Source organism: Sminthopsis crassicaudata, chromosome 5 (assembly GCF_048593235.1).
Source record: "Sminthopsis crassicaudata isolate SCR6 chromosome 5, ASM4859323v1, whole genome shotgun sequence".
NCBI classification, from domain to species: domain Eukaryota; kingdom Metazoa; phylum Chordata; class Mammalia; order Dasyuromorphia; family Dasyuridae; genus Sminthopsis; species Sminthopsis crassicaudata.
Window position 1 is genome coordinate 51007085 of NC_133621.1, and position 12555 is coordinate 51019639.

The following is a 12555-nucleotide window of genomic DNA, read 5'->3' on the forward strand; positions in this document are numbered from 1 at the left end:
GAATCATGGGAAAATTTCTTACTTCCCAGAGTTGTTCTGAGACTCAAGTGAGATAAACGAGGGCAAAATGCTGTAATCTTGAAGCACTATATACAGAGAGGCTATTATTTTTGACAGTTTGAGAGAACAATTTGTATTTCAATGTAGAGCTCGAATTACACACATACATATATTGATGGTAATCCAACTAGCAGACCAAGTTATCAAGTCTAGAATTAAATTGGAGTTCAATTTCTGAGGGTTAATCTTTCATTACCTATGGTTTCCAAGAGGTGAAATAATATAACATAGCATTTTTCTATTCAGCAATAAGGCCATTAAAAGGCAATTACTTGGAGACATGGCAGAGCAGGAGGAAGGGGTGGTTACTGCCCTAAGTGAAAGAGAATCTTTTTAGATTTTGTGATTCTGTAATTTAAAAATTCTCTGTTTGGCCTCTGGGATTCAGTCCAGTGGGCTGGGGTGGGATCAGGGCAAGGCGGGGAGGAAAACCACTTTACATGTTGTTCCATTAATCCTTAAGACTCTGTTGTGAAAGCAACTGGGCTCCCACAGATCTCAAACCCTGAGGCTTTGAGACTCATCTCTGATCAAGGGAGAGGACTACATGATTCAGCTACCAGAGTCAACGATTTTGAGTGATTAAAGCAACTTAGACAATAGCTTTGTCTTCATTTTCCAATTGGCAAAAAGAGAAGAAATCAAAACATCATTTCCACAGCTGCAACAGAAAAATACATGGTGATAGATATAGGATGAATATTCTCAGGTCCTAAGTTAAAGAATTCTAGAGTTGGAAGGGCTTCAATGACATTCTAGTTCAATCTTTTTTCAGGACTGCTCATCTACTTTTGGGGTCCACCTGATTCACTCAACTTTCACCTCCATGAAGCTACGGGATGCACAGTCATCATACCCTGGTAAAACTGTCTCTACAAACAGGCTAAACCTGGTGGAAAATACTCAACAGACCTCAAACCCAGCGAATTAGGGGGAAGTGTATCCCAAGCACGTGAAAACTTCCCCCTGTGAGTGAAATGGGCATTGTAGAGTGCTTAGTCAGACCCCAAAGACATAGAGACCATCAACTGCATCCTGAGTCGCTTTTATCTTGCTACTCAACTTCAATAGAAGAGGGACTGACCATTTTGCACAACTCTGACTCATTTAAATTTAATTCATGTACAAATCAAAACATGATTCTGCCATTGATCCTTTTTGAAAATGAAGGATGAAGAACAGTGCGATCCCTATTTGAAAGAATTATTCACAGACATATTTCATAAGTGGATATCCATTTGCACTAGTATATTCTAAATCTAGTGAAGGAACTGGCTCTTTGAGTTTTTGTCTAACTCCTAGATTGCCCCTTGATTGTTTTCTTACCTCCAGTTTGGCACCTTGAAATCTCAGCCCCCCACCAATTTATATTTAATTCTGAATTTTTTTCTATTGATCTGAAAGAGATAAAGTATCTTAGAAGTATTTCGTTTATTTTTAGAAGACCATTTAGGTACTGAGTGAGAGACTGGTGCATCATTGATAATGGACAATATAGAAGAATAAAGAATTTTAATTCTAATTGTATTAATAGCTGAAAGAATCAGGTTAGGATATGGTCATGTATTTAGAATCTGAGCTCTCAACAATTGGGAATTTACCCATCTATGTTCTGGAGCCAGCTGTTGTGGTTTCTAGATCTGGGGGTTTAGTCCTGGGGGCTCTGGCCATTAATAACAGCTCCATTTACTTTATATTCATTGATTAACTGATTAATACATTTTCACTTCAGCATCTTAAGGATAATGTTACTTAAAATAAAAATTATGGTTCATAGCCTTTAAATTAAGACTTATAGGCTATAACTCATTCCAAAGTAAGGAATAAGAGTAGAATACTCAATATGCAAAATGAATCAGGTAGGAGACAAATAGTTTATGAAAAGGAATACTAAGAATAAAAGAATCAAAGTGTGCATTAATAGAATGATTGCAACATAATTTAATAACAACTTATAACTATGATTATTTAGAACTCATGAGGACATAAAGCAGTTTTGAAATATGAATACTTGGGCAATTTGCATTTCACTTCATCTGGACGTTATTCAAACAGTCAAACTCAATCATCTTTCCAGTAGCTTTTTTCTCAGATGTATTTCTGCTTCTTTGGTAACTGTGACCAACTACTCTGGTGAATGTTTCTATAATACTTTCAGATCGTTGGAACTTTTGAACTTATAACCATATCTAACCAAGAAAGGAAACATAATAGAGAGAGGAGTTTCCAGGGAAAGAGGCACAAGTTCTTATATTTGCAGCCTCTGTCAAGCTTTTATTAAGTGCTTATTATTTCAGAAATTATTTCAAGTGATGGTGATAAAAAGTAGGACAAAAACAGTTTTTGCTCTCAAAGAGTTCATGTTCTGAGGGAGGATGTATCATGTAAATAACAATGTAGATAAAATAAAAACAGTGGAAATAGAGAGGAATCTCAGAGGCATTAAGGAGGATGGTGGAAATGGCCTCTTGCACTAGGTGGAATTTGAGCTGAGTTCTGATGGAATTTAAGTAATTCAGGAGACAGAAATGAGGAAAAAGATTATTCCAGACATGGGAGAAAGACATTGCCAATGCGGTATTGCTTGTGAGGAATACAAGAAGGCCACTATGGCTGAAGCATAAAGTAAATGGAAGAGAGAAAAGTATAAGAAAATTGGAAAGGAAGGAAGAGGGCAGATTGAGAGGGTTTTAAATACCAAATAGAGCATGTTCTATTTGATTTGGGGTGGGAAGGATGGGAGTGGGGAAGTAATAATAGTGAGCCACTGGAGTTTTTGGAGAAGGAAAGACCTGTGCTTTAGGAAAACCACTGATGTCTGAATGGAGAATGGGTTTGATTGAAGACAGAAATGAAATAGACCAAGCAATAGGGTAGTTTAATAGTCTATACATGAGGTGATAAAGGCCTGCATCAAAGGCATGACTTATGTGAGTGGAGAGAATGTGATACATACAAAAGATGCTGTGAAAGTAGAATCGATAAGATCTGGCAACAGACTGGATATAGAGTGATTGTGAGAAGCTGAGGATGATACTAAGGCTGTTCCTGGGTAATTGGAAGATAATAGTGCTCTTAAAAGCAAAAAGGAAATTCAGAAGCAAGCTGGGGTTTGGAGTAGAAAGAGAATGAGTTCCGTTAATAGACAAATGTTGATAGGACATGCAGTTTGAGATGATCAAGAAGAAGTTAGTCATGTGAGACTGGAACTCAGGAAAAAGATTAGGGCTGGATCTGGTAATCATCCATGTCAAGTGGATAATTGAACATATGGGACCTGATGTGATCATGGCTAAGCAGAAAGAGAAAACCCAACATCGAACTTTGGAAGATACAAGTTGTAAACATAATTTTGATATGGTGAAGAAGACCAGGAAGGAATAATCAGACATGACTGAAGAAGGAAAACCAGGAGAGAACATTATCAGAAAAACCTAGTCTCTTCCCTTAGACTGTGAACAACACAAAGACTGTGTTGTTTTCTTTTCTTTTTCTTTTCATCCCAACACTCAGGAAAGTGCCTGACACATAGAGAGTGCTTATTACACATTTGTTGATTTATTTAGGAGAAGGTAATCAAAGGTGTCAAAGGCTAGGAAACAAACTGTTAAAAAGGACTTTATAAGACTTGGCAATTAAGAAATACTTGGCAACTTTAAAGAAATCAGCTTCAGTTGAATGATAAAGTCAAAAGTAAGATTTAAGAGAGAAAAGATATGATTAAGGAGAAACAGAGGCACAGATTGGCTTTCTCAAGGATTTGGTATGAGATGCTGATCTCTAGGAGGAATAGTTCCACATTTCATTCTACCATTAGGTGAATGCTGATGTCAAAGTCTAAAACTGGGATGGTTCATTTCTAAAATTTAGAAAAACATCACCAACAACATCAAATTTTAAAAAGAGCAATTTGCTGAAAACTTAACTTTCAGTACAACAAAGCTCATAATCAAAAGAAGCAACAGACATTAAGAACTTTCCTACTGTGTTGCAACTGGTATCTATATAAGCTAAATTCAAGACATTTTTTATTGTCAAGAGATGCAAATATGTGACTATATTTCCATATGGATCATTGTCAACCATCATAAATAACAAAGAATTTACTCATAAACAATTCCAAAAGACAGAGCTAATGCAGATGGTATTGTAGGGGGGTAGAAATTAAAAGTAGTAAGAATGGTCATGCCTTTTGTACTCTTGCTGTTCTGAACTCATTGTTGTCTTAAGCAGGTGTAGGGTTTATGGTTTTGCTCTATTTCTAAATGGTATCCCATCCATCATAATACTTTATAATACCTCATGCAAAGAAAGCAGCCATTTAATTGTAATTGGCATTCAAAAGGCCATTTTGGATTTGAAGATAGCTCCCAGAAGGTGATATGGATTATGTACAATAATCAGTACATATGAAAACTTAGTTGTGTGCCACTTTAATAAGTCTTTGAGGGATTTTGAGAAGTCCTACTTCTAGCTAATTAATCTGAGAACAAGATGATCTGAGTGAAGAGTCTTTGAGAACTTCCTTAATTGACATGCTTTCTCTTAGACTGCTATTGAGCAAAAGAACTCTACCAATGGTGGAAGGTTAAATCTAGCCTGAAGTCTAGTGGGTTTCCAACTGATTTTTCAATGGTCTCCAAGATCAACAAACATGTTGGTACATTTTGTGTTATGTTTTTGTACAAGTTGATGGACCATTGTCCTATCTCCTGGAGGTGGGGGTGCATAATATGTCGGCCTATCTTTCATGCTTAATAAACACGAAGTCTCTCCAATGAAGGCATAAAAACAGAAATACAACATTAGTGTCATATGTAAAAGTTGTTTACTGCATGTGAAACAAAGCACATCAAACACGTCATTTGTCTTTCACCTGGTATTTTATTTGTGACAAAGTAAATAGGTACATGGAAACCTCAGCCAATATACATATAACTATTTAACAGTGACTTCATTGTTTCAATGGCAACGTAGTGTTTGCGCAATGTTTTGCAAACTATCCAATTTTCATGTTTCTGGGCTTTCCAAAGTTTATAAAACTTAATATGCCCATTTTTGTGCCTTCAAATTAGCTGCAAGAGTGAAAAATGTATGAAAATTGTAATATGCAAGCATGTTATGGATTTTTAAGCCACTGACATTGCTTTAATAAAGAAAAGATATTCACTGCTCTGTCTAATATTTTGTGTAGGAAATGAATGTTCAGTAAATATATTCTGGGCTGATTCACCTTATTTCATTTTGTTTGATTTTTTTTTCTATGCTGTCTTTACTACACTAGACGTGGTAGATGGGGATCATGTATACATATGTATTCTGTGGTCTATTCCTTAGGAGACAGAACAGTTCAACAAGATCATCTGCCAGTTTGAAACCTTCCATTTTTCTCTAAATAGGGATAGCCCACAGCAAAGTCAATGTCCTTCTGCTTCTCTTTTTGAGCACCTTTTTCCTCTCCTGGCAGTCTGCCATCTTCCAGGACATCTTCAATCACAAAATCATAGATTGTTAGAAAATCAGAAGAGTTAGGTTCAGACCTTGTCAATTCATTAATTATATAAGTGATTTGGAGCAATTTTTCTGACTTAGTTTCTTCATCAGTAAAACTGTGACAAAATATGCATAGCTTCCCTAACAGAGTATTGTGAGAGTCAAAGGAGATAAGTCATTGCATTTTGTAAACTTTGAAGCTCTTATTATTATTATTGCTTAGTCACAGAGTCTCCTCATTTTGCAGATGAAATGGATAAAGCCCAAACAGGCTGAATGTCTTAGCCCGGGCCATCCTGTGCCAATGCCTTATTCTTAGCTATCTGATACATCTTCTATCTGATATATCTTCCAAGGTGTTACTCATCTCAGCATCTACATTTTCAGAAGGGTCCTTGGAGACAGAAAACTTTTTGCAATTGAAAGCAATGTATCTAGAGTGGGATTCCAGGAACCTGGGGAGGTCCACTTTTGCATTCACATGACATAGGAGCCCCTATTTGTAGAAGGCATTTTTTTTTTCAAAGAAAATCCCTTTAAAACAGACTCTGATACCATAACAGACGCTTAAAATCTCTTAGGGAATGATGATTTGAAATACTAAAACTCCTTAACACCATTGTAATTGTAATCCACAAACAATGGAAACTAAAGTTGACTTTTTGACAGGAGAATGCTCCAGATGACTACCATGGCAAAGCTGCATCTACAAGGCAGTAGAAATATGAAACAAACCTTTTGCTCAAAGTAACAGTGCATTACTCCATATGTCTCTCAATTGGTTTCTAATGAAATTTTACAGCTGCAGCCAAAAGGCTTCCTGCCAGGCTGAGGAATGATTTTTTTTTTTAATTTAGTATCTGCAACTTTGGCTTATCTTTCAAATAAAGTATGATTGTTCAAACTGTGATATAATTTTTCCCAACTGCATTGCATACTCAAGGCTTTCTGTCAATGTTTTTTGTTATTTCATCAGTATGTTTCAAAAGATTTCTTCTTCATATATAAAACAAAAATTAATGCCAGTGTAAACATGCTACAAATACATATGTATATAAAGTATTGCACATAAAATTTGTATTTCTTAAAAGTGATATTTCATTATAATAAAAATAATACAAAATTGTGCAGATGATGTGAATTAATTGGGCTGGTTAATCCTAGTTTATCAATGACAGTATTATATACAATGATATAGAATATTTATATGTAGGTTTTTAAAAATCAAATTTTTTGTGGGCATTCAATTCAAAATGAATATAGAAAAAATGTTTTATAAAACAGTTCTTTGATACTACAAGCTATCCTGGCTAATTTCAAAAGTAAACAGCAAAAAGCACATAGAATTTGGAGATGCATCTCAGAAAATATAAGTTCTAAAAATTTTCTTCAAGAGACACTTTTTGTTCTATACCAGATCAGTATTATATTATACTTCCCTTCTATTCATGGCTGATACATGTTTTGTATGTGTTGATAACACAAACTGATAGGAAAAGTAGATATTTAAATAAAAAATATTGTTGTAGCTTCCAAACCTTCCTTAAATATATGAGGCTTATGATGTAAATCTCACAGTAATGAAATCTACTTTGAAATTTCATTGTGGGCATTTTAACATTGCTTACTATTAAGTTAGTAAAAAAAAGTTTTAAAAAGAGTAAAAAATTCTTCACTGAAATATTCCTATGATGCGTTTTTCTGGCATGGAGGTGAACTTTGTTTCCCATGGGCTACTGAATAGTAGAATTTGAGCTCTAATAGGTTTGGTCAAGCTAAAAAGGCTTTCTGTACATGTGTACACTTTGTATACACATGGATAGTGTTGGAATCATCCTAGGGCTTACTAAGCACAAAAAGGCTCATTATAGGGATGCTGGTCATCTACTGAGGAACATTTTCACCTTAGCAAGTCAAAAAAAAATTCTTTGAAAGCAGAGTTGTTATTTGAGTAGTTGGAGGTGATTCCACACCAAAGGAAAGAATTTTTGAAATGTTGATGTATTACTATAATTTAAACACACACACACACACTCACACAAAATGGAGAGAGTTTTTGGAAGTATCGTGACATATGATGAACTGATGTAATTGAAAACATGAGGGAACATTTTTAAAAATTTTTTGCAGCATTTGGTGACGTTCATTTAGGCAGCCTTGAATCCTTGGATGGTGGGTGTAAAATGAATGCCAACAGGTCCGAGAAGATACAGTATTATGTGCAACTGAATCTTAGAACTGATTCTCTTTGTTCTCAAATTTTGCATCCATTCTGCAACTTTTCTAAAGAAGCATTTTTTTTTTTTTTGCTGAAACACCATTTTTGCAAAATGTACTTTTCTTCTTTGTGAACTGAGCAAATAATGTTCAAAAATGGGTAATGACATCCTGTCTGGGTCCTCTGACATTCCAGATGTCAAACTACAGAGGTGGAAAAAATAAATACTCACTACCCCCACTTAGTTTCTTTGTAGCATTAAAAAGTACTTTCACAGTACCAACAACATATTGCTTGTCTCCCTGAGCCACAGTTTCAGAAGCAATGTTTCTTTTCCATAGGGAGGTGTCAAATATTCTGTTTGATACAGTAGTGTTTAAAGGATTGTGCACTAGTTCACCTTCTAGATTCTACAGCAACTCGGGCATTTTATCCTTGCATTTTAAGTTGGGTTTATCTAGAAAGCAATTTAAGCCATCTTGCACAGTCTTAAGTCTCTAATAAGTCTAGAACAGGAACAAAACGACAACAAAACTCTTCCCAATAATGGGTCTGTTTTGATGAAGGTCCTTTCCCAAAAGATTATGCTCATTGCATGGCGAGTTCCCAAAGTACTGCAGAATTCAAATGGCGTCAACATGGTGCCCACTGGTTCCATAGTGGCTGGCTTTAGTCTTTCTTCTGAATTGAGTTGGTGGGTTTTTAAAAATCTTTTTTTCATGCATCAGGAACTTTGTCATTTGTTAATTGCTCCCTGTCAGCCATATCATCCTGGGGAGGTCTTGCTCGGTCAAAGAATCCACACTATCAAAAAAAAAAAAAAAAAAAAGATAAACGGATATATAGACAAATGTTTTTTTTTTCTAAACTGAAAAAAAGAATACATTCTTCATTGAAAGTAGGATCCTACATGCCAAAGACTGTCTGGTAGCAGGGATCTATAGGAATCAGCTATTATTAGTCTGTCAACGTCATTATTGGGGAGTATTTCCATTTCAGAAATCAGCAAATACTACAAATCAGACTTAACTTATTGGATTTTTTATTGTCTAGATTTTAAAAAGTGATAGAAAAGATTAATAATGGATATTAAATTTAAAAGTGTGTCTTTTTTTGGAGAGATGATTGTTAAATATATATTAGCATAGTTCCACTTGGGAGTGCCTTAAATACTTATAAAAACTTTCCATTTAAGTTATTAAATACATATGCATATATACCTAAATGCACATATAATTTTTTTTGGACTAGCCCATGATTTTATCAATAGAGGAAGCAATCAAGGAGTTACTCTCTCTTCTAATATAGATAAAAATTAAGTGCCTACCTACTGTGCCAGGGCTCTATTCACTGTATCACCTCGCTGCTCCTGATCAATACCTTCTCTGCAGCTTTTAATCTCAGACCAGGGGTTCTAAACATTTTGATGTATCCTATACCTTCTGCCAGTCTGGACTTAGACATTGTTCTTTGTGTGATGTTTTTTAAATACTTGAAAAAAATGCTAAATGTCAGAATTAATGAAAAGAAAGACTTTTTTTTTTCCCTGATCAAGTTCATGAAACCCTTGGAAGGTTATTATTACCCTTGTCTTAGATATTGCTTGGGGGCACTAAGAGGTGCCTTGGGAACTTGTTCAGGATCACACAGTCAGTATGGGTCAGATCTACAACTTGGACTAAACATTTTGACTTCAAGGTCTGCCCTCCATCCACTTCTCAATATATATAAAATCATATTTAATATATTATATTTATAAATTATTGATCACTGATTTTTTGCTTAGAGGGAATCAATCTCTCTTGGAACCAGCTGTTGGATAGGCTATAGGCTCTCACCTCCACATTTAATGGAACCTGTATTTCAAAGTATAAAGGCAATAATTTGGCTTATTATCTTAGCCATAGACTTTTGAGTGTTGGAAGAGACTATCTTGATCATCTAGCCCAAACTATTTCTTTCTTTCTTTCTTTTTTATTTAAGTAAGTTAAGCTTAGAAACATAAAATAAGCTGCCTAAGATCACACTATTGGTAAAAAGTAGCCAGGATGATCTGAATTCAGGTTCTCAGACTTCTTGGATCGTTCCCACTATAAATCACAGTGTTCTAGTGGTAGAAGATGGTTTGTAGCTATATGCATTGAATTTCTAAACAGTGTCTTTTTCAGGAGACTATATTCACTTCTATAGGAAGATTCAAGGGTCTTTCACAGTGGGAATCCAAATTTTTAATCACAGGATTTTATTCTCTTTTTTCTCCATTTTAGTAGCTCAGTTCACTTAGTTTGGCTTCTAACTAGAATCTTCTTTTTTCTTTTTCTTTTTTTTTATGTATATTTATATGACACCTCCTGTCAGTTATCTGATGTTGATATAGGACCTTAATTAATGCTCAATTTCTGAAAATATTGTCTATAATACAATAGGAAGACTATTTCCACAAGTTTGAAAAAAGCCCATTTGTGTTATAGGATGGCATGAGACATAAGAAAATATTGTTCTTTAAGATAATGAATTGCTTTGCTCTTTTTTGTATCTTAGTGAAATTCTTTTTGGGGGGAGGAATCCTTTTTGACAAACTCAAAAGTTCACAGTATGTAAGAAGTGAGCTGCCCATAGACAATAAACATAAGACATTTATTAGGGTTTGGGGGAATGGTAGTAGTGGTGAAGAATCTAGTCATTTTATCAATCTCTGATAGACAGGAGAGAAGCCATTGTTCAGATCAAGATTATATGTAGATAGTGTCCCCTTTGGCTAGGTTGAAATAAAGCAAAGACCCTCACTGACTTATTATTATTATTTTTTTGCTGTTTTTAAAAGAGAACGTGTTGTGTTTGTAAGGTACTTAGAACAGACAGAAATCAGCTGCGACGTGCTTCGCATTAGTTATTGCCATAGTAGTGGTGTTTGTGATGGAGTTTCTATTTTGGAAAGTAAATTAAGACAGAACTTGGCATGGATGCAAACTGTCTTGCCAAAAATTAGTTCCCATTGTAGGCCACTGGAGTAAACCATGATAAAATACACACAAGAAGGGAAATTTGAGATTGCTTAATAGTGACACAGGTTAAAAGTATCTGAAGTTTTTAAAAAAACATCATTGCAGTTGGAAGAGTGTTACTAAATTTGTAACCTTGTTGGCTTAACAGACATTTAAAGGATCATATCCAAATTGGCCCGTTCTGAAGGCAGCTGTTTAATTAGCTTTAAAACATTAGGAACAGCATCATGTCAACTGAAAAGCAAGGACCCAGGTAAATTACACAAGAAAACGTCTTTGCTAGGACTTCAACACCCTCAGTGTTCCAGAAGGGAGATGCCTGGTCTTGGATAGTAGAGCCAAGTTCTCTCACAATTCATTTACAAGTAAATTCCCAACATGAAAGCAGGCCCTAAACCACAGCAGTCTTCTTAAATATCAGTTCCACAGGCATCTTAAATTTGCCAAAGCTAACAAGATATGTGATAAATGCTCCTTTTATGCTCCTCTGAAGAGTTAAAGATCATGAGTTCAAGATTAAACAGTCACTCTCTTTCTAAATTCTTTTGGACAGCTTCACTACTCCATAGACCAAAGGAAGGGTCAAGAAGGATAAAAACCAAAGACTTACCTTCCATAAAGCTAAGGTCAAAAGGGTGAGGACCAGTAATCCAAGAAGTATGGCTAATATGATAACCCACAACGGAATTGAGAAGGAGACATTGGGAGTTGCCCAGATGACTGATGTTCTGATCTGAAATGAAAAGTGAGACAAAGACACTTTAATTTGAAAATTAATTCACACAGGGATGCAGGGATCAGCCAGCAATGTCAGGGAAGGATCACCGATCCAAATGAAACAGTGGGATAACTGGTGAGTTGGTCTTTCCAAAGAATAAGAAGTGTAAAAAGCCAGATCAGGAATTACTGTGGCTACCTTGTTATCCCTATTAGGAGAAAGAGCAAACTTTCTATTGTTTACTATCAATCACCATTGAAGCATTAGAATGGACCCATATTTCTGGGACTGCTGGATAGAGCAGAAACTGTCTAATTCATTTTTAGGTATTACTTCCTTCTAAACTGGACCAAAGATTTCATGGAACAATGGAATTGCCAGGATTCAGTTTCACATTTGCGATGACAAGGTCTTTATTCTACAAAGAATAAAAGCCTTTCTTGGGAAAACATCTGGATTCCTTCAATATGTCCTACAATAAAGAAATGGAATGTTGAACGTCAGTCAAAATCTTTTTGTCTCTCATATTTAGTAGCTGTGAATTTGATTTCAATTTCTGGGAAAATTCTAGGACAGATACTTAAAGGGATATTTGATAACAGCTAGATAGAAAAGCGATTATAAAGAGCCAGCCATTTGTGAAGATTGGATCTTGCCAGACTTATCTCATTTTCTTTTTTTGATAGTGTTGCTAAATTAGTAGAAGAGGAGAATATTTAGAAAATACTATGTTAGTTGGAACAAAGGTTCTTAGCCTGTGGTATGTAGATAAATTTTTTAGGATGTTGTGAACTTTTTAAAAAAGTATTTTAAAACTGTTATTTCCATATGCTTGTTTTTCTTTGAAACCTTATATACTTTACACAAATTATTCTATAAGTTTTACCAGCTTGCCAAAAGGTTAAGAACCAATGACTTTAACTTTTAGCAAAAATAAAGCCTTTCATATTATTCTGGTCAAGGAGATAGGAGATTTAGTTTAGATGATGAATATAATCAGATCAATTCAGAATTGGTTTATGACTGGGTTCAAAAGTAACTATTAATGAGTCAGTGTTATC

At 35.1% G+C, this 12555-nt stretch overlaps 1 protein-coding gene across 1 annotated transcript in view; it reads right to left on the reverse strand.

Annotated features, from left to right (window-relative positions):
• Positions 1-4924: 4924 nt before the first annotated feature.
• ITGA8 (integrin subunit alpha 8) overlaps positions 4925-12555 on the reverse strand; it is a 213656-nt gene continuing 206025 nt past the window's right edge. Inside the window, exons 29-30 of the mRNA XM_074266669.1 lie at positions 11387-11509; positions 4925-8575 (exon numbers count right to left, since the gene is read on the reverse strand). Of these exons, the coding sequence (XP_074122770.1) occupies positions 8489-8575; positions 11387-11509 (210 nt within the window). The 3' untranslated portion in view covers positions 4925-8488. The remainder of the gene's footprint in view (positions 8576-11386; positions 11510-12555) is intronic.